This window comes from Sylvia atricapilla, chromosome 9 (assembly GCF_009819655.1).
Source record: "Sylvia atricapilla isolate bSylAtr1 chromosome 9, bSylAtr1.pri, whole genome shotgun sequence".
Lineage (NCBI taxonomy): Eukaryota > Metazoa > Chordata > Aves > Passeriformes > Sylviidae > Sylvia > Sylvia atricapilla.
This window is the reverse complement of record NC_089148.1, coordinates 9,125,705-9,148,161: the sequence shown is the minus strand read 5'-3', so window position 1 is coordinate 9,148,161 and position 22,457 is coordinate 9,125,705. Positions and strand designations below refer to the sequence as shown.

The following is a 22,457-nucleotide window of genomic DNA, read 5'->3' as shown; positions in this document are numbered from 1 at the left end:
CAAAGATGTCTGCTACTCACTGGTCTGGGACACATGTCTGGAGAGGAAAGCTCTTCTCTGTCATCTTCCAAATCAGAACTTAAGAAGAAATTATTCAGTCCGTCTGAAATCTGCTTTTCAACCTGCTCGAGTGGAGTAGTGGCTTCCTCCTTCACATCACAGAGTTCCTGGTTGCTGATCTGGATTTTCTCATTCTTGATCTTCTTTATTTGCTGTAACTGATTGACTGTGTCTTTCACAAAATCTCTTAGTAGACTGTCTGTCAGCAAACTGACCTTTTCCAGTTGGTCTTTTGACTTTTCTTCCTCTCTAAGAGGCAGACTGAGCTGTGCTTCTAACTGGTTCTTTTCTTTTGTCAGCAAATCCAACAGTGGAGTTGCAGGCTTCTCCACTACGCCAGGAGAGAGATCATCTAACTTTTCAGCACATTCCTCTCCCAGTGTCTTCTGCCTCTCCAGTTTTTCAGAAAGGAAATCTGACACATCATCCAACTGAGCAGTGGAAATCTCATCCACAACACTAGAAGTGAGAGGAGTGTGGCTGGCCTCCTCTTTTACAGCATCCTTCAGGTAATCCACCACTGACTGTTCTTGGGCAAATGAACCAGTAGCTACAGAAATCTCTTTTATGCTGTTTGCTTTGGATGACAACTCCTCATCAACCTTTTCCTCAGCTGAGGCTTCTGAAACAGCTGTGTCCACAGGAGCTTTATCCTGGGAATAGTTCTCTGTTGCATTTCTGCTCTGGCTTTCAGCTTCTTTGCCAGGTTTGGAACTTTCTTTATCTTTCTGCTCAGCTTCGTGTTGTTTCTCCAGTCTATCATCAAAGAATGAGTCTTCATCATCCTTATTTGCGTCTAAATGGCTATCGATACTTTCTGTAATGTGAGAGATTTTCTGAGGAGGAGCAAAAATACCATGCTTTTCTCTGCAATCAAAATATCTAATACCATCATAAGTTCCATTATTGTTCCCTTCAGGTTTATCCAACTCCACACCAGCCCAAAACCCTTTGGCAAATTTCGTCAGCCCTTTGAACCGTAACGTTCCAGGCTGGACTTGACTCACAAGTACTCTATCTCCAATGTTGAAATTGGACAAATTATCTGTTTCTTCTGTGACTGAAGCTGAGGCCCACAGTGGTGAACAAGCAGGAGCCTGTTCTTGGTCCACATCTCTACGTTCAGTATTCTTCAGAATTTCTGTTGGGGACTTGAGTTCCAGCAGCCTCTCTGAGTGTATGCTGCCAGAGAGAGACCTGTCACTGAGGCACTCGCTGATTTCGCCATCGCTGCCCAGGCTGGTGGACCTGCTTCTGCTGGTGTGGGTGTGCTGGGACTGCTCCCTCAGGGACTCCCCATTAGCAGAGAGCAGGGATCCCTCAAAGTCATCTTTGTAGCGTTCCTCAGGCAGTGTTTCTTCTGCTGAAGCTTGTTTTCTGGAAGATCCTTCAAAGTCTTCAAGGTATGATGGCTCTTTTTGACTCAAGAGCTGGTCTGAAAGCAGATCATCTTTTTTCTCTACAGATTTGCTGAGTTTGTGAGAAGTCTCCTCCATGCTTGGGCCACTTACAGCATCTTTATTTGACTGTCTCTGTTCTAAGATTTCTTCTGTATCACGAAGACTTTCCAGAGCTACATCTAACAGTTCCTTCTGAGAGTGTTTGTTTCCAGAGCAGTGATCCAGTGAACTCTCCCGCCCTTCATCTAATGTCAGCAAGACATCAGAACTCTCCACAGGCTTAACATCAGAACCTCCGCTCTCATATTCCTCTGATTTCACATATTCCAGATCTTCTGAAATCTCAGATTTATGGCTAATTGTAGGACCAACACTGGATGCATTTACCACTTTGTTCACTGACTCAAGGGATATCCTGCTAACGTCTTTCATATCTTTGAGAGGAGCTGAAGAGGCGACACTCTCTGAGGAATCACCAGATCCTGCTCTGGAACTCTTTGCTAACCCTAACGCCAAGGAAGCTGTTCCAGAAGTTTCTCCTGCAGGGACATCTGTCACAGCCACCTTCTTGGTGTGCACAGACACAGATCTCTCGGTTCTTGATGACACAGCATCTTAAAGGACAACAAAAAGTAAATTTCAGCAGCTTGTATAACTCACATTATTTTACTGAAAACATCAATCACAGGCAACTAAATTAATATCAAGGTTTCTATGTTAAAAGAAGATACAAACTGGTGCCTTGGAAAGATATACTTTTGTCTGTCCTATGAACATGAGCAAATTCCATGCAGTTCCAGGGTTATAAAGCTTTCTTTCTGCTTCTGTTCCTTTAACCAGTATCCCAAGGTAAGGTCTCAGTTACTTATTTGCAAGCCACAAATACAATGAAATCAGAATGGGAGATAATGAGATAATCATTAGCAGCAAAACAGTGAAAAGTATCTGAACTCAAGTGGTAAAGGAACAAGAAACGAATGAAAACAATAACGCTGTCACTTAATTATGGTTTCATATAAACCACAGAAAGAGTAAACTAAATACTGAATACACAGGGTATTCTGCAAAGGCAGAATTCTGCTAAATAAAACTGCAAAAAATACAGCTCCATCACTATCATTTTATGAAGTCTCCATCCTCTCTTAAAACCTCTTCCTGAATCAAGAAGGAAAAGGTTCAAGAATTTTAAAATAGTCTTCAAGGTCTTAATCTGTAATATGGATTCTTCCAGTTACATACCTGCATGTTCTGAAATGGATTCCAAAGATGCTTTGGATCTCTCTGACTCAGTCAGTGATTTCCAGTTTTTAGCTGTCTCAGGCCTAAATTGGAAAGATCAAATTGCTTGAGTTACAGTTACACCAGAGTGTGATGTTTCATTGTTTTTTTTAATAGATAAAAATGGAAATACAAGCATGTATAATTGTAACACCACACCAATGTGGCATTATAATTATAACATAAACAGTTTGCTTCATCAACATACTGTGACCTTAGAAAATAGGAATGGGGACAGAGGAGAGTCTGGAAAGTCTTGGAGAGTAATTTTTTAACAGACTAATCAAGCTTTATCTCTTTCCAGGAAAAAAAAAAAAAAAAAAAAAAAAAAAAAAAAAAAAAAAAGAGAGAGAGAGAGAGAGAGGGGGAAAAAAAGTTGCATTGTTTTTATCCTTTTTTTAAAATTTGGATGCACTAAAATTGCACCATCTGCTGGAGAAAATGAAATGCTTAAAAATACAGTAGGACGTGCAGAAGATCAGCTCAATTCTCTACCCTTTAAAACCTAAGATCTAAACCAGATTTAAGTTGCAAAGATGAATGGTTTGCCTCACACAGTGCAGTGGACATAATTAGTGACCAAAATGAAAAAAACAAAAAAGCCTTCAGGCTGATAATACATGCAAGTTATCTGGCAGAATTCTTGCAAAACAGAAAATAATGATTTAAAAAATTATTTTTAAAAATTGAAAATAGAGCCTGAAAGGCTGGGCAGGAGAAAAGTGAGGTGCAGACACAGTAAGGTTACAGACACAGTAAATCTTATCTGTTTTGGGTCTGGTGACAGCAGCAAATGGGTCAACTGGATACTGCCAATGTCCAGTGCAAAAAGGCAGAGCAGTTAGCAGCCCTCCTTGCATCCATGGTTTTGGCTAAAACAGTATTCATTTCCAGAATAATCTCAAAAAGAAGAAGGAGAAATTCCAGCTACCTATGGAGTGGTGGTGCCTTGATCTTAGGTTTTTCAGCAGCAGCTGAGGATGGAGTTTTAATCTGAGGTTTGGCTGTTGGTGAAGCCTCCAGATCTTGGCTCAGCTCTGCTTCAGTCTTCTTGATAAACTCATCATACGACTGCACGAGGAAAACAATTCCACTGTTAATACACTAAACCACAACTAGAACAACAATCAAAACATATTAAAGGAATAAATAATACACCCAGTTTCTCTAAACCAATCTATTTAACTTTGCCAAGATCTACAGCTGCAAATCCTAAAAGTTTCAATACTTTACTTCCAAGACCAAATTACATGAGCACTAATCTTTAATCCCAGCTGGACAGTAATGTGTATAAACCTACATAACCCCCAGAATACTGCTAGCAACCCATTACAGATAGACATTTTAAAAGGGAATGGCATTTTTGCCTCAAGGCTTTGGCTCATGATTGGAAATAGTTAAATAGCCAGGTTGGATGGGGCTTTGAGCAACCTGGTCTAGTGGAAAGTGTCCCTGCTCAGCTCACGGCAGGGGGGTTGGAACAAAAAGATTTTCAAGGTCCTTTCCAACCCAAATTGTTCTGTGATTCTGTGTAATAGTCACACTTCTATCACAACAGTGTGTCTTTCACAGCTGTTGAAACAATATTCTGCCAACAACATCCATACTATAAAGATTTATCCAAGGCTAATAATCTGTTATTTTGCCCTTCTTTTTTCTGTTCCTCACCTCCAGCTGTTTGATCAAACTGGCTTCCTGGGCCTTCAGTCTCTCCTTTTGTCTCTTTTTCTGCTCCTTTTTCAGCTGGTAAACGACAGATTTCCTTTTCCGTAGTTCATCCTTCAGGGCCCTGATGCGTCCTTCAATGTCACTTTGATCAGAGGTGGTTTCTGAAAATGTTTAGTTTCAGTTGTTACAAACTTGCACCTCACAAAACAATTCTAAGCAAAGCAATAAACAGTCATTCAGTAATTACAAAGTATAGTCCAAGAGAAATGTCAAAGAATTTAATGTCAACATATTATTTAACATAGTAAGATTCTTAAGGTGGGATTTCAGATTCTAAACACTACAATGTGTGTAAAATATAAAAAGGTGTTGCATCTTGCTTAATTTAAAAGAGATAGGCACTGATACAATAACTTATTACCAAGCTTATTCACACCAACCACATGTTTATGCTTCTCGCCATTAGCTGCTTGTCATGCTGGGTATTGCAGGAATTACTTTTCTGATGTATTTAAAAATATAGCTCAAAGCTGCACACCAAAAATATATTTGAAACACAGGCTCACAATTATAATATTGAGTTTCAAGTTGCAGAATACACTTCATTGATGAGAATGTCACTTGGGACAGTGGACTTCAAACCAAGCATAAGTTTCTGGCCCATGCAGATTTTCTGTCACCTAGACTAAATACATCTATGAAATACAGAGCTGACTGGCCAACAGCTGGAAGGGAAGTCAATCTGAACAATGCAGAGATTGTCACTGTCCCCAGCTACTCAAATCCAGTCTCTGCATGGTAATCCAATTCTGCCAATAACTCTGCTGATTTTCTTATTTCTGCTGTAACAGCTTTCCTTATTTCCTCTTAGTCTCTCAGAGTCTGAAAGAGACTGCCTCAGTCTCTCTTAAGTTTTTTTCCACCCACCTGACCATGTCCACTTGCTTCATATTTTAAATGCATACCAACATAGTGCAAAACAAGATTCTTGTCCCTGATTTGTGCTACCAAAATTAACTATGAAAAACTCTTCAAAGTATTTACCTGACACAGCCTTACTGGAGCTCCTCCCTGAGCTGATGTGCCCTTTCCTCTTCTATAGCTGCAGCTTCTAAGAAGAGGGTTTTGGCTGACTTGTTTTTCTAATGCTCAGTATCATTGTTAATGTTTTCTGGATGCTCATAAATGCCAATTACTTTACTTAGTAGTTTAGAAAGCTAGTTACCAATATGCTTTGGTTAGCTAGCAGGAACAGCTGACATTTCCCTAATCTATCTCATTTCTGAACATAACATACCACCATGATGGATTCCATTCTTAACAACAGCCAGTAAATGCAATCAAACTACTGTATTCTTTTTGCATTAACAACTGTTGTTAACCATTTAAAGAATGAAAAAAAAAAAAAAAAAACAAACCACAACCAACAAACCCAAACAAAAAGAATGGAACCTCACTTGCTAATCAGGAGCACTTTGTGATGCCATTGTAATTAACAGCTCCTCCCTAGCAGTAAGTGACCACTATGTAATTACAGTATTTCTTGATCAACTCATAAGGGAAAGATCTGCACATGCTTTCATCTTTGACGATCTTGTCTACGCATGCATCAGACTGACAGGGCAGTGACTTCACTGCTATTCAGCAGGCCAGAACATTTGTCTCTGCAATGGAATGATTTATTGTGAAACCAGCACCATCCTGATTGCCTTCCCACTTCTTATACCTTTCTTTAGAATTTGAAATCAAAGACTGTCAATAGTTTGTTTTGCACAAGTTGATTTTCATGATCACTGTTGCCTGCTCTACATTTCATAATGGCTTCCTTATATGACTGCTGAGTTGAAGCTTTAAAATAACTTTATCAAGGTGCTGAAAGCTTCACTGTGTTGGAAACTGCTCTCTAAACAGAATCCCAACACAGATTACTCAGGGCAAATACGTAGGTGTTTCTCACAGTAAGTTACCAACAGTCACGAACAACAGCCAGTACACACAAAAGAACCTGCTAATTCTTTTTCCACCAAAGACTTAGCATTTTCCTTTTTTTTTTTTTTTCTGTTGTTTTGTGTTTTTTTGTTTGTTTGTTTTTAATGGTATCTCATTTGCTAAGAAGTATTTTGTGGTGCTCTGTCAAATGCACTGTGGAAAACAAGATATCCAAGAGACTAAAAGCATGGAAAGAGTCAAAACAGACTTCCCAGGTGAACAGAGTGGGCGATGGTGACCCACTGGGTGGTGGCTTAGGAATCCCTGCAATCTACATGACTGAGAGCACAGCAGGGAAAGGGCGGCTCTGTACCACTTCACTTCCAGTATTCCTCCCCTCAGCATTTACTGGCAGCCAGCTTGGACACAGAATAAGGGGTGTAAGGAGTCCATACAGGAGATTTTATAGCTCAAAATGCCAGCTTAGGCCCTATTTTACTGCACATGGACCAAATTCTCCTCCAAAAATAAACCCCTGTGTCCTGAAGCATCCACTAATTCTGCACACGGCAAAGCAGGCCCACAGGTCTCTCCCATATTGCCATGTAACAGAGCTGTTCTGCTTCTGGAGCTGGGTGCAGAAGGAGGGATTTTTAAATCCTAGGACCACCTTAACTATTGACTCTTCTTCATATGTGCTTGCAGAATCTGCACCACTTTCTACAAGAAGATATAAACTTTTTACATTAAGATCTTCTTCAACTGAAGAGATCAAATTACATAATAGGAAAATACTCTCACCAACCCCAGCCCTTGGAAATTTCCAGGAATTTGTCTGCCTCCCCACATCTGTGTCTGCATTTCAAGTTTGTTAAACGAAAAAGCCTTGAAAAAGCAATTTAAACCCAAGTGGATATCACACTTACCTGACTGTGTCATAGATAAAGATTCATCAGACCAGTTGTGAGATGTCTGGTGGGACTTCACAGGTGAACGCAGCTGTCCTCCAGTTCTGTGGCTGCCTTTGCTAGAGTCTTGCTTTGATACAGATATGCTGCTTTTGGGAGAAGACTGACAGAAGAAAAGGATATATAAGTAATTGCAGTTTGAAAGTAAAAGATCACTGTCATGAGGAGCCAGTTAGAAGGAAAGAACAGCATGACAAGAGGACATCTCAAACAGAGGTACCTATACAGCAATCTTAAGAAGAATTTAATCTTTGCTAGACAATAAAACAATAATAACCAAGAGCAGCAACAGCAGACTGCTTACTCTGAGCCTAGATTTCCAGCAACAGCAGACTGCTTACTTTGAGCCTAGATTTCTGTAAACCTGCTTAGACTACTCTACTACCACATAAGAGAACTGACATGGCTCTGACTCACAAGTGTTCAATACGTTTGTGTCATCTGCAGCAATAGGAACTCCTAGTAAATAAACTAGTAAAATTAACCACTTCATGTAAAGGGTGCAAGATGGCATTCTGAATCAGTGAAACAACACAGCACTATTTTTCTGAGGCTAGGCAAAAATTCAAAGAGCAAATGTTCTTCCAAAATGATGCTTAATGGTTCAACATGATCCTACAAACCTTTAAAACACCTTGGACATAACCTCTGGCACACATTAGACATTTTATTATTATCTCCTCAGCAAATTTGCCAAGAAAATATTTGTAGTAAGTCTGGATAAGCAGATCTTTTATCCCACAGACCCTGCATTTTGTGTCTTATTGAGCACAGCACAAAGTTATCAGGATGAAACTCATCAAAATTATCATCCAGCTAGACATAATGATTGGAATAGAACAATAAGGCAGACAAGCAGACACCACCTGAAACCCAAAGGACTGTGCATGAGGTTACAGGTCTGCTTCTTCATCCCATGGGTACACTTTGGGATACATTACTAGCAAATAAGGCAAAGTGGAAAAACAGAGCATAGCTTCCATGGCCTCCAAGAATCTATACAATGGCAACAAGCTAGCCTACAGCTAATTCACACTGCTAAACTGGGTCAGTGTTCCACCACTTAGCACTGCATACCTACGTGACACACACAAAATATTTTGCAAGACGACCCACAAGTTTAAAAATATCTAAACTCTGTGCAGAAAATGTATTTCCTCAAGACTTCAAAGCACATGTCTGATCAAAATGATTACTCACAGTAATGTGAAATGTATCATAAAAACAGAAAACAGATTTAGTTAACAGTCTAATCTCTACTTTGACAACTGGGATGGCTGTACTTGCCATTTCTCTGATAGTGTGTAACAGTACACACAGCAGAACAGCTCACTCACCAGTTTGCCAGGCGAGGTAGAGGACTTGAAATCTTCAGAATAAACCATTTCTTCATGAATTGTACTCTGATCTGGGCTTTCTGGCTGTCCATGGCCCATGGGCTCTGATGGGACAGACTCAGCAGCCAGACTGCCAAGATCTTCTGGGATAGAGCTTTCACTATTCCGGTGAGAGCAAGAAGGCACTGGAGACTCTTCCTCACTAGCTGTTTCTGAGATTCAACGAGAGAAAAAACAAAGCACATCAGAACTTGCACCATCTTATATGCAGAGGCATATAAGGCTGAAGGCAAACTTTCTATGCTGTCTGCAGATAAAATAGTAACTTCTAGCAGTACATGTCAAACAAGTATTATTTCACTCACCTAGACACTGATGGTGAAATATTTAGCAAGAACAAGCCTGTTTACCAGAGAAACATGATTTGAAGCTGTGATTTGTATTCAAGAAACAACTGGACATGGCACTTAGTGCCTTGGTCTAGCTGACAAGGTGGTATCAGTAAGAAGTTGGACTTTAGGATCTCAAAAGGCCTTTTCCAATCCAAATGATTCCGTGCATCTGTGAAAACTGCCCAACATTCTTAGTGATTGCTGAATATCTAAAATAAAGAGGCTTTCAGGATATTGTAACATTTTCCAGACAACACACTCTGAAAAGATTACTGGGGAAACCTGTCCTTCCAGTTGACCATACAGAAGCAAGAGTCACTATTAGTCTGAAGAAGTCATGGAGGAGCGTATAATCTGCAGGCCAGATCTTGAATTTAGAATTGATTGCTTCCTTTACAGTAGTTGCAGAAAACATTTTAATGCTATGATTTCATCATGAGTGCCCCAAATGGCAACAAACAAAATAACAATGTGGTTTTTCAATATTCCTGTTTACTATGTTCCACAGAAGTCATGGCATTACTGAGGTGGCCATGGAGAACTAGTCAGTGTTTGAGTAAAGGCTGGGGAGAAGGTCTTTTCCTTCTGAAGCAGGGCTGTGCACCAGTGCTTACTGGTAGGTACAATCAGTACAAAGCAAGGCTATTTTCTCATATATTGATAAGAATTCAGCATTTGTGCTGAATTTTTGTTCACTGGAACCTACTGACCCATACACATATCATCTCTAAAATGCCTTACAGTGCTTAAAATCCACGACTGCTTTCAGTAACAAGTGTAATAGGGCATTACTCCGAATTCCCTTTGCACATTCAAAGGATGTGCTGCCTACTTTCAGCAAATCAGGGAAAAAAAGGGAAAATAGAAATGTTTTTAGAACAATCTCTGAAATCATTTTCTCTCACTGCAATTCAGTTCCCTGTGCTTCAGCATGATCCACTTAAGACAGAACTGTGAAGTTGTAGCTCCCAACATCTGGGAATTCAATTTTTCCTCACAGTGGCATCATTTATACTAGTTACATCCTAGCATACTATACCACAGCTAAACATTTCAAACAGGTAGCATTAACACCAGAGAGAAGAAAAAAATTCTTTCAATTTTTGAAAACAGACAATGGCAAAGCAGCCCCTGACAAGAGCCATCCTCACCAATAGTACTAAAGCTAACAAGCAGAAACACTTTGCTCACTACTGGGGAAAACAGTTTTAACAAAGTTCAGGAGACTTCTAGCAAAAGATCATGCCATACTGCAATATTTCTGCTTTGAAAGACAGAAATACAGTTTAAAAAGTGTATGTAAAATTGACTGAAAAGTCACTGTAGAAGTGACTGGGCTTATGCTGCACTGTTCACTTGGGAGGATACATAGCAAAGGAGACATACACAGCTAACTACTGTGTAAAACACGCAACAGAGTGTAGAACTTGAGATTTTAAGAGTGTTCAGAAAACAACCAAAATATCAGAAAAGGAAACGATTGCAAACCTAAGCAATCCTTGTGTCTTCAGTCTTGTCATATGTGTCATTTCCCCTCAGTTCCCATTACCTTTGGGCTCAGTTCTCTGCTCCCCCAGCTCCTTCTTGGCCATCTTGGTTTTGAGCAGCTCCTTGTCCCAGGCAGCCAGAGCCTGCTTTTCCATCCGCCGTATTTCTGCTTCCTCGGCGTCCAGGCGGCGTTTCCACTCCAGCAGCTCCTCCGCGTGCTGCCGGCGCTGCATCAGCTTCTGCTCCCTCTTGGTGAGGAACCTGACAGGACAGCACAGCACGATGGCAAACCAGCCAGCCACACTCTCAGTTCCCAACACCCAGATGTTCCTCTGCCACCATTCCTGCAGCTGCAGTTGTTCAGTTTGTTTTCTAGGATGATATCCACAATAACTGCTATCTCCCAGACTTCTGATGTGCTGCTGCAAAAACCCCACAAGTAGACAACGGTTCCTTTCTCTGCAGGAATTCTACATCATACTGTAAACAGGCTTTTTACATTTAAAAAACCTTTAAAATCATTAAAAGTGGTACAAATTATGTGCTAAACGGAACAGAAAATGTTCACAATTTCAGGACATGAAAAGTATCTGTGGTATGAAACTGGAACCTTCTAGAAAGCTGTGACCATTGGGAAAATGAACTTTTCTTTTTTGCTAATCCCAGTGACAGAAAAATGGTAACCTCAGCTGCCCCATGTTTTTTTCCAAATACGTTATTGTAAGAGAAGGTGATTCTATATTAATAGTCCTCCTGGAGCTTTAATCCTTCTTCCTTTAAGCATAATCTCTATGGATTGGCACACTTGGAATGTTAATTGGTGAGCTGACAGCATCAAGAGAATAATGATGCCTGACTGTTTCTTCCCAGCTACTAACATCTGGCTGCTAGCTTAAGAAGAAATAAAAATTAAAGCTCATGCTGAAAATTCAGAGATACTTTCTTTCTGACAAAGAGCTCTTAAGTGTTGCCTCAAGTTTGCCTGCTTTTCACTGTTTGCATTTTGTTCTCACACAGCTTCAAGTAAACTATGTATGTTTTTAGAAAATAATCTCATGCTTACATTCTTCTCCTCTGGGAGGAGAAAGATGATTGATGGTGATGTTCACCAATGAGGTCAAAGAGGTGGCTACCTGTGTAGCCAATCTTGGCCTGTCTGTAAATTTGTATATATATGGAGTCAGAAAAATAAAGTAGAAGCTTTCCTGCTTGACCTCCTGCTGCCTGCTTCGTCCTTTCGTGCTCCTAACAGCAGCCGCACGTGTGACTCTCCGTCACACTTAAGTGATCCATGAAACCTTAGAATTGACAAACCCTTCACAGTATTTTGCAGGTATGAATGAGTTTGTGTGCACACACTTGTTCTCCCTGCCAGATCCTGTCTCATTTCTGAGCACTGATGTAGCCACAGCACTTAACCTTTCAGAGAACAAATTGGAAGCAAATTCAACAGCAATTGCACACAATTCCTCTGGCATGCCAAGTCTGGAGAACAGTGTCTGTCAATCCATTCATCTCCTCCACCAAAAGCTTTAAGATATCACAGAATCACTCTAGAAAATCCACTCTGTAGTTTGCCAGCTAGAGTTTGCCATCGGTACAGAAGCTGTGGTGCTGTATAAGGCAGACTTCAAAGACTTGTGATACTTTGTTTTTGCAAACGTCCTTATAATTTTCAAGCCATTCCAAGCACTTAGCATCAAAGTTTTTAAGCTGCAAAGTAGATAATAATCTCATTTGTGTTTTTTAATCTCCCATGTTTCAAAAAACCCCTTTATTTACAGAGACAGGAATGGCCAAGTAACTAATATGCAGGTCTTGCCTGCTAAGGGACATTCCTCTTTTGCTCACTTAGTGTTTGTTCTGTTCCCTGGAAAAGTGAGCTGGCAGTTGATCAGAAAGGCTGAGATTCAGACAAGTCCTTCTCTGAGACAGATTCAGACAACGGGAACAAGTTACGACATGAAGATAAAAGTTTCAGAAGCCAGTTAAGAGACACTCACAATCTTCTTTCTGATGGTCAAAACAAGAGGAGGTGAAAAACAGAAGCACCTCAGAATCTCTGGAACACCTGCCACCTTCGAGCTGACAGATTCCACGATTTTGTGACCTATTTTATCACTTTCTATAGACAAACATCAAACATCATCTACACTTACACAAAATGGACAGGCTGGTACCATTAAGAGAGCAAACTACCAATAGCAATTGCATTACAAACATGACAGGCACAGTCATGATAATGTTGTGTCTTTCACCAGCGCTATCAGATCCATCCACTCTTACTCTCATGCACACATCAGTACCAATTAGTCAGCAGATCATGCATCTGGAACTTGTTTTGAAGGTCATTATTGCAATGACCTCAATGCAAAAAGCAACTTTTTCTTCTTTGTTTCTACTGTTTGATTTCATCAGAAAGTTTTGCAGTTTGCTGGATCTTGAGAGAGGCAAGTCCAGTTGAAATAAAATGCAAGAGAAAGGCCGAAATAAATGGATTCAAAAGAGTGGGACTCCTTACACTCAGATGTCAAATGAATTAACCCAGGAGACCACAAACAGGAGAAGAATTAACGAAATTGCCACGAAAATAATTACCACACAAGAACTACTTAGTAAGAAAGATAAGTCAACAGAAGTGATGGGAGAGAAAGACGATTCCAACAAAAAACCCACAAGAAGAGGAGGATCAAAGCAGCATGGCCAAAGATGCAGACCCTTCCATAATCCTGGGGTTTTAAAGGCCAGAGCCACAAAATAGCAGATGCATTGCCTTAATATTTACTGCAGTCTAGAGGGTTCCAGTTGCAACACCAAGCGTACACATTTATCCTCAAAAGCAGAAAAAAAAATTGCAAAAGCACATGTGGCATCTATGCAGCTGGAAATGTGGGGGAGCAATGAGGAAGCAGCAGCACTCAGATTACAGCAGCATGATTTCAAAGTCTGTTTCCCTGGTGCTAACATGACATATTTTATCCATGTATTTCAAATGTAAGTATTAACCTGCTGCTCTAAATTGTTCTTGTACATTTTAAGGTGTCTTGACTATAAGCCCAAACTATGCGGTTTCTGCAGCTATTCTGAAGTAGCAACCTAACAGTGGAAGCAAAGTGAACTGTCTGCGACTGAGAACACAGTAAGAATAAGAGATTAGAATCCTAGAATGGTTTGGGTTGGAAGGGATATTAAAAATCATTTAGTTTCATCCCCCTACCATAGGCAAGGACTCCTTTTGCTAGACCAGGCTGCTCAAAGCCCCATCTGACCACCTTCAGGGATGAGACAGGTTGTTTTTCAGGACAACTTGTGCCAGTGCTTCACCAACCTCATGGCAAAGAACTTCTTCCTTATATTTAATCCAGATCTACCCTCTCAGCCTAAAACCATTACCCTTTGCCCTATCACTACAGGCCCTGGGTAAGTCTCTCTCCATTTTTCTTATAAGCCCACTGCATATGTTGAAAAGGCACAATAAAGTCTCCCTGGAGCCTTCTCTTCTCCAGACTGAACAAGCTCAACTTTCTCAGACTTTCTTCAGAGGAAAGGTGCTCCCTCTCTTTCATTTTTTGTGGCTTCCTCTGGACCTGCTTATACATGTTCATGTCCACCTTGCACTGGGGACCCCAGAGCTGGACACAGGACTGCAGGTGGGGTCTCACCAGTGGACTAGAGGGGCAGAACCACCTCCCTCGACCTGCGCTTATTCCATGCAGCCCAAAATAGACTTGGTTTTCTGGGATGCAAGTGCACACTGCAGTCATACCCAATTTTTTGATCCATCAGCTTCTCCAAGTCCTTCTCTGAAGAACTGCTCTCAATCCATTCCCTCTCTAGACTGAAATGATAGTGAGGGTTGCCCTGACCCAGGGCCTTGCACTTGGCCTTGCTGACCTTCATGAGGGTCACACTGGCCCACTCCTCAAGCTTGTCCAAGTCCCTCTGGATGGCATCCCTTCCCTCCAGCAAAATCAACTGCACTGCTCAACTTGGTGCTGAGGGTGGAGTGATCCCCCTATCTATGTCATTGATAAAAATCTGGAAACACATCCACTGCTGAAGAACCTCTGGACTTTCTAGGACTGAACAGAGCATGCTCTATCAAAGAGTCTATCACTGGAGAAATAAACAGTTACCTGACCAATTGGTTGTAGATATACAGCTGGAATTTGGGGTGGAGGTTGGGAAAACAGACACTGAGAGAGGCCCAGTGGTGAGACGTAAAGACAGAGAAGAAGTAGTGAACAGGAGAGCAGTGTCTACAAAATAAGGAGGAAGAGTTTAAAACTAAGATAGCAATTAAGGCAGAAAGAATGAGAAAAGGGTAGCATCTGGCAAAGAACTTTAAAATTAATTGCATTTAACATTGTATAGTTAATACCCAACATCTGCAGTACAAAAACTATACACTGTTATGCAAAAGGTTATAGAACATATACTTATAATACTTCATTTTCTGTTAATGAAAGACAAGCTACTTTCACACTACTGTATTTTTCTTTAAATTTTGGAGAGTTTTATTATTTGAGGCAGATTTCCACAGGCATCAGTTAACATATCTCAGCCTGACCTTTCTCATGCTATTCTCTCAAAAGAGTGTATTATTGGTATCAAAGAGCATGCTGGTTTTGCAATATTAACAATTTGCTGGTCTAAAACTTTAAACACATTTTCTTCACCAGGTGAAACCTCTGTAAAATTTTTCTACAGTAAGGTAAGCACCAGTGAAAGAGCAAAGAAAGAAGAGATTAAATAATTTACTTTTAAAACATGAACAGTTCCAGGAAAAGTCCAAGATACACCTGCCATTCACATTCTAGCTGCTAACTGGGATTTTTTGCAACAAAATACAGACTTGATCTCAAATACTCATATATTTCATTTGAAGTACTAACTGCAGAAAAATAATACCTTTTGTTTTTAAAAAAATCTGCATACTGTACAGCTGTGCTTAAAATGGTATTTCTTAAAAGTATCACCATTTTAAGCTAAATCCTAATGAATTATCAAATTTATAGAAAAATACCATGCTCCATTTAGCTCTATCAACTACAATGCAAGCTAAGAAGCACACTAAGGAAAAGCAAATGAAAATAAGCATTTAATCCATTATTGCACAGATTATCATTAATGCTGCATATGCAAGGAAAGCCAGGGGAAAGTGGTTAATTCTTTGACAGAGCATGCTCCTGTTCACATGCAGGCTACACAGACTCACCAGTTAAAATGAAAACAGAACTATTCTTTCATTCCCCTTTTAGCAGAAGACAAATATTAAAGCTGCCTCCTAAGTAAGGAGGCAAAAGGATACCCATTGCTGTGGAGTACAGCAAATCCAGCATGGCAGGCTTTCCCAATTCCTTCCTTCAGTTCCTTTGTATTTATCATTCAGCTTCTTCCCTTGAACCCTATTTCCCACCGTGATTCCTCTCAAATGGCAGCTTGCTATCATTACACCCCAAACCAAACATCTTACTGTTATTTTTATGTGTTTTACAAATCAGGACATTAAAAAAAAAAAGTCAGCAGTGTTTTTCAATCAATAAGCACTGCTATCACTACCAAAACACCTGCCAAAGGTGTGCAAAAACTGTACAAGAGGGAAATCAAGTTTTAGAGAATCATTTACGCTTACACAAAATACTTCCTCCTTTGAACATATATCCAAGACTTTTAAAACCATAAAACCAAAAACACGTGACCACGTAGGTCACACAGAATTTCCACTTGTTCCACCTCAAATCCTGGCATCCAGCTTTTGAAAAGTATTCTCCAGGTGAGCAATGTTTCCAACTACATAAAATAATAATGAAATTATGACTAAAATAGCTTTAAAGGTAGAATGTACTTTATGTGTGCTACTATCCCTTGTAATATAGAAGTCCTTATGCAATTCTTAAGTGTTGCTTAGAAATGAAGGTACTTTGAAAAAATAAGATGTCAAGAACAATATTCACAAAGCCACTAGCTGATAAAAAGTGGCAAAGGAAGTCTTGAATATACAAGTATACTTGTCATCTCTTTTAGTATTAATACTGTATCTCAAAATTCATAAGCTGCAGATTGCTTTTTTATCACCATTTAAAATTTTTGAATTTGTTTTGTAGGGAAAAATAAGATAAAAGAACCTCTTTTAACAAAAAAATAAGATCAGAAGGAAAAAATATTTTCTTGAGACCCTAGAAGTCAGCATGGCCTACAATACACAAGCTTTTCAAGTCCCCATCCTAAGTCATTTACCAGTCTCAAAAGATACTTCGAGAATTTGCCACTATGATGATGGGGTGGCTTCATACAACTTGGAATCCCAGGAGTTTAGTTCTGGAAATACGACAACTCAGAAATTATTAATTATCAGTGATTTTGGCTGTTCAGTTTACCAGCATCAAAAATCAGCAATCAATTCAGGCTAGATACAAAGGCCGTGAAACTACAACAAGTTTTGTGCTTTTCCTACTTATACCAAAGCCTCCCTTACTGCTGTTGGGTTTTATTTTCATCATACTCAAGTACATGCATGGGTGGAAATGTGCCTCTCAAATGATTGCAAGCAAATAGGCTGCGAAGGAGTCAAGGACAGCTGGCCTTTCACAGCACTGCTTGCTTTGTGATATTTTATCCAGCTGTGTTTGAGCCTCAAGGGAAAAAATATTCCAAAGATCACCCACACAGACTAAAGTGCAGTGACTATCTTGGTTCCAAGCGCAAAAGAATTGTTTAAGCAAAGATTATTTCTTATGGCAACTGGCAGAAGCCAGACTTTCAATGAATTAGTCTCAAATAAGAATTTAGGGCTTCAAACTAATGAGCACAAGCAGGTAAAGTGTGTGGGATGTTTCATGCACATAAATAGTTCCTACACCAGAAGGATGCAGAAACAATTTTTTATCTAAAAAATCATAGGTGAAATCAGGAGGTTCATTTTAGGTTTTCAGAGCCAGGAGCTGCACACAGATTTTGTTATTTCTTCTGGAAACATTTTCAGCATTCTTCCAACCTGTAAACCACATATATTCTCATTCACGTACATATCACCTCCATTAATAAGGAAAATGTTTAAAGAATTAATCCTAGCTGATTTTAGTGCAATCAAAATTAAAATTCAGCTGCTGGATAATTAGACAGAAATCACATACCTGATAACCTCAGTGTCTTTCTGTGAGCCAAATCTGAAACTCAGTTACTAGTTTTTGCATAAGACAATTGCTGTTATAAGTTACCTTTCAACTCAAAATAAAAATTGGCACTGTAATTCCAGAGTCTCACTCCCTACATTATTTTTAATCTTTAAGGTAAAAGGGGAGATACAAAATACAAGCACCATTTCGACCATTTGACTTCAGGTCTTTCATTGCAAGAGAAACTCTGACAAGATGTGCTGTAAAGCCAGAACCTGTCCATATTCCTTGTATCTACAAACATCAACATCTCTTAAGCTGCTGTGTTTTTACCAACTCTATCAAGTACAAAGAATATTAAACCAAATCTTCTACAATGGAACCCTGACCACATGGTCTGCTATAATGTTTGAATCTTAATATCATGCAAGAACCGTTAAATTATTATATTTGAAGATTAATATAGTTTTAATCATGCTTCCAATCAGCTGTTTTTCAGGCAATTCAGATCAAAATGTGATATCAACACCATCAATATTTCTCATGGCCATTTTTAGTGCAGATGTGGGCCAAACCTACTTGTTCCATTAAAATAGCAAACTTTTATAAAAGAAAAAAATTATATAGTTACTTTTCATCCATTCTGCTGCGCATTTTTTTAAGTTTCTGCATAATGCTGCTGGTCTCACTGCTGGAGATGGAGATTGGGGAAGGGCTGCGTGTTTCTGCATCAGTTGGAAGTGGGCTAGAACCATTGCTCTGCTTGATGTCATCCTCACTGGGAAGATCCTGCAATTAAAGGGTTAAAAGAAAAAAAAACATTAAAAAACATACCAAAATCCTTTTAAAATTGTGTTAATTTGTGTTATTTTAGCTTGTAACTCTAGATTACATGAAATACTAAATCTGTTCACTTGGAGATTTAACTTCATCAATTCATTTTTGTTTGACACACAGCTTTTACACACCAGTTCTCTCCATAATTTAAGTTTTCCCCTAACTGTATCCAGAACCTCAAAAAATAAACCCCTAAACCCTCACCAAAACAACAAATCACCAGAATTCAGTTACCCAAACAAGAAACCAATCTTTTCTATAGTGCTACTATTAGACTTGTGTCTTCTCAAAGTTTTGTAAGGAGGCAGTCACTTACCAAAACCTCATTTTGCTACCTTATAAAGTAGATGCAAGAAACTTAGTATAATTACACTAACACACACAGCAGGAAGTTTTAGGGTTAGTGCTTATATATAGCACTTTGGGCCTGACAAAAAAATAAAAAAAAAAAATCAAAGCCTGAGACCTCTAAGCATCAAAAAACTCACATTTCCAAAGTCATTAGTTCAGCTTGAGAATGAACAGTCACCATCTACTGTGCATTTAAAACATTTTGTAACTTCTCCAAAGGCATTTCCTTAAGATGCTCTAAAGAAATTAAACATAAACTGCTAAGATAAATGGGGTGAGACTATTCCAGGCAGACAAAACTTCCAAGTGATAGGTCTAATCTAGTAGCTTTCCATTCCTAGTAACACTTTCAGCTGCATGGCTGGAGAGGGAAGACTCCAGCTTGTGTGCTGAACACTCACCAGCTTGTTTTCTCCTGCAGATTTCAGTTTTTCCTGCAGTTTCATTGTAGTCTGACGGATTCGCTCGATTTCTGCCTGCTGTTTAAGGATGAGCTGCCTCTCCTTCCGAGCAGCCTTGTTCGCCTCCTGGAGACGTTTAATTTCTGCCTTTTAGGTGTAAAAGAGTCAGCATGAGACCACTGACAAGAACACACACAAAGCTGCCACAGTGACCTTGCTGTGGGTTTGACATGACTGCAATTATACGAGGAAGGAGCTAGGCTGAATTTCAGTAGCAAAGAACTGAAGATCAATTAATACTTCAGTCTCAACCATGAGATTACATATAGAGAAGGACCCTTGAGAACAATGTGCTGAATATGACTGAAATGCAAATAAAACTTACAGATAAGAAATACTGCTAGTTCTCCATTCCTATATTTACAGTGTCTGAAACATTTAATGGGTACATACGGCTTTCAAGACAATTTTCCTAGAGGGCATCCCTTACCTTTTCCTGCTGTAATCTCAGCAGCAGACCACGCTGCCTCTTTCGAATAGGAGGCATCTTATCATCCTCTCCCTTGTCTCGCAAATGCCTGCAAATAGAATGAAAGGAAGATATATAAATAAAGTAATAGGATAACTTTATAATAATAAACAACAATAAAGTAATATGAAAAAAGGCCTTTTAGTCTTTAAAGAAAAAAAAGCTTACTTTTCCTGTTCTGCAGAAGGGCATATACCCTAATCCTTGGCATGCTCTGTGGTGGAATATTTTGCACGGTTTGGTCAGACAGACACAGTAAACAGGCCAGTTCAGCTAATAGATCACAAAAGAATGGGCAGAAGCTCTGCAGAGGTAGCACACTCACCATTTGAGAAACACAAAAGGAAGGACACTTGGCTCGCTACCTAATAATCCTTTGTCAAATCCACAATAACAAGAAACTGTAAGAAAATGTCTGCTGAACAGTGGTACTCTCATGCAGAGAAAATGACTGATTAAATCTGGCCACTGCTGTTTACTGGTATCAGTGGGTACTTTAAGTGGACTTCATTTGCCAAAGCACATCTCAAACTGGAAACAAATCACTAAGTACAACATGTATCCAGATTCACAAAATGTGACCCGAGTAAACTTAAACGACCTCAGACAGACATCAAGCAAAGGCAGGTCAAACTGTTTTACAGTTCTGTATCTTCCTGAATTAAGATGTGTAGAGGAATGGTTGGCAACCACCTCCTCTAACTGACAACAAACACCTGCTCTTCTACTGTTTCAGTGAAATTCTTAATCAAACCACATTCAATGTAAATATTACAGCACATTTATAAACTGGATCTTGTTCTTTCCACATCCCAGGAACAACTGTACAAAATACTGATGTCAGAAGATTAGTTCAACCATTAATACTTAATAAGGGAGTGGTAAGGTGGAAACAAACCCTTGAAAAGTAGAAGGAAATTATCACTCAGTTTTATATAATATTCAAAGCTGCCTTACTTTTTCTGATGTTCCAGCCAAGCCAGTTCAGCCTTGGTCTTCTCTTTGAGAGCTTTCTCCCGGAGCCGCAGCAGCGACGACTGATGAGCTGCTCTCATTTCCTCCTCTTTCATGTACTGTCTTACCATCTCCATGGTAAACTTAGAGAAACTATCCTGCCCCCCTGAGAACGGCATGCTTAGCTCCTAGAAGGAAAGGCAAAGTTGGCATGGAAAAAACAAGAGACATGCCATGGCTTTTTTTTCAGTTACAAAGTGCATGTCTGTGTGTGTATACACACAGATATACAAAAGCAGATGCAGCAAGGGAAGCTGTGTTTCTTCTGAGCTTTGTGCAGACCAGCTTTTTTTGCCCTGGGCTGTGTGACAGTTTTGGGAGGTCTCCACTTTGGCCAGAGAGATGAGGCACCCTCTTGTATCTCCTAGCCATGTGTTAATATAGTTGGAGGATTTAATCCACTGGGGTTTTAAAACCTGCCTCAAAAGGTCACTCCTAAGCCACAAAGTAGAGGCCTGGATGGACTGTTCCATAAGTCATCACACTTGTACAACACTGACATACAGCATGAGTGACACATCTCTCTGTTTTGAAATGCTCAGAGAAACACAGGGAGGAGAAGAACCCTCAACCCTGCAAACACATCGAAGAAAGCTCACTGGAAGCTTATCAGCTTAACCATGTCAACTCAGTTAATTTAATTTAACTTAAATATGGTTGCTTCATCTACCTTGATAGATGACAGAGCTGTTTTGTCTGGGGACACTTCCTCATCAGAATCATCACGGCTGCCCCGCTTCTTCTCCAGATTATTTCTGCGATGACTCTCAGAGGGCAGCAAAGACCGGAAAGATTTTTCTTCAATCTCATCCTCTGTCATGGACTCATCAAATTTCAGGGAATACTCTGTTGCAACAGAAGCAGAATCTGAGGGAGAAATCAGGGAAGAGGCTTTTCACTCAGTTTTGCACCATGAATGCCATTTAGTCTGTCTCATCTCACTAATGTTAGGGGGATCAGGAAGACAGGGAGATAACTAATGTAGAAAAATGGGTGTTTAGGGAAGAGTGATTTTGAGTTAGAGGACATCTGTTATCCAGCTTCGAGAGACCTAATAGATTTGTGGTACACAGGTATAAACATGCCTGAAGTTGCTGAAACATTTAGTGTTGTGCCTGCAGGCTCAGCACATGAGCACGTGGCTAAGCTAACACAGCAGAATCTCAAAGGTTTCCATCTCACTGTGCCATTCTCTGATACCTCTTAAGGGACTACAATTCACCTGGGGCTCAGCTTTCTTCACACACTTTCCCTCATTTATTTAATAAATTCATTCTAAAACAGCACCACCCTCTCTCCCTCTCCCCTCCCCACCTTCAGACCCATCACACACCAGCAGTACAGCCAACCTTTTTCATCTGGCAGGGACAAAACACTGTCACTGGGCAAGGAATCATCTGCAGCAGTCTGAGCCTGCTCTTCAACACTGCTGGCTGTCTTCTCACGGCGGGAAAGCTTCTTCTCATTCTCCTTATGAGATGGAACTGAAGGGCTCTCCTGGCAGCTGCTGGTACTACTGTGTTATCCAGAGATATTTTTTTTTTTAAATACTATGCACATATCAAAATACTCACATTACATCACTACTGTACACAACATGATTAACATCACAATAAACAACATGCAGAGGGTTTGGTTTTGGCTTTAAAGTGCAGTTTGGTTACTTTAAAATTCCAAATTTCATCAA

At 39.8% G+C, this 22,457-nt stretch overlaps 1 protein-coding gene across 1 annotated transcript in view; it reads right to left on the bottom strand.

Annotated features, from left to right (window-relative positions):
• The window catches only part of CEP350 (centrosomal protein 350), a 70,340-nt gene that overhangs the window by 12,737 nt on the left and 35,146 nt on the right, over positions 1 to 22,457 (bottom strand). Inside the window, exons 22-35 of the mRNA XM_066324737.1 lie at positions 22,120 to 22,286; positions 21,441 to 21,637; positions 20,714 to 20,898; positions 19,718 to 19,805; positions 19,228 to 19,374; positions 18,270 to 18,427; positions 14,657 to 14,779; positions 10,582 to 10,781; positions 8,641 to 8,852; positions 7,262 to 7,406; positions 4,407 to 4,567; positions 3,670 to 3,809; positions 2,700 to 2,782; positions 21 to 2,074 (exon numbers count right to left, since the gene is read on the bottom strand). Of these exons, the coding sequence (XP_066180834.1) occupies positions 21 to 2,074; positions 2,700 to 2,782; positions 3,670 to 3,809; positions 4,407 to 4,567; positions 7,262 to 7,406; positions 8,641 to 8,852; positions 10,582 to 10,781; positions 14,657 to 14,779; positions 18,270 to 18,427; positions 19,228 to 19,374; positions 19,718 to 19,805; positions 20,714 to 20,898; positions 21,441 to 21,637; positions 22,120 to 22,286 (4,060 nt within the window). The remainder of the gene's footprint in view (positions 1 to 20; positions 2,075 to 2,699; positions 2,783 to 3,669; positions 3,810 to 4,406; positions 4,568 to 7,261; positions 7,407 to 8,640; positions 8,853 to 10,581; positions 10,782 to 14,656; positions 14,780 to 18,269; positions 18,428 to 19,227; positions 19,375 to 19,717; positions 19,806 to 20,713; positions 20,899 to 21,440; positions 21,638 to 22,119; positions 22,287 to 22,457) is intronic.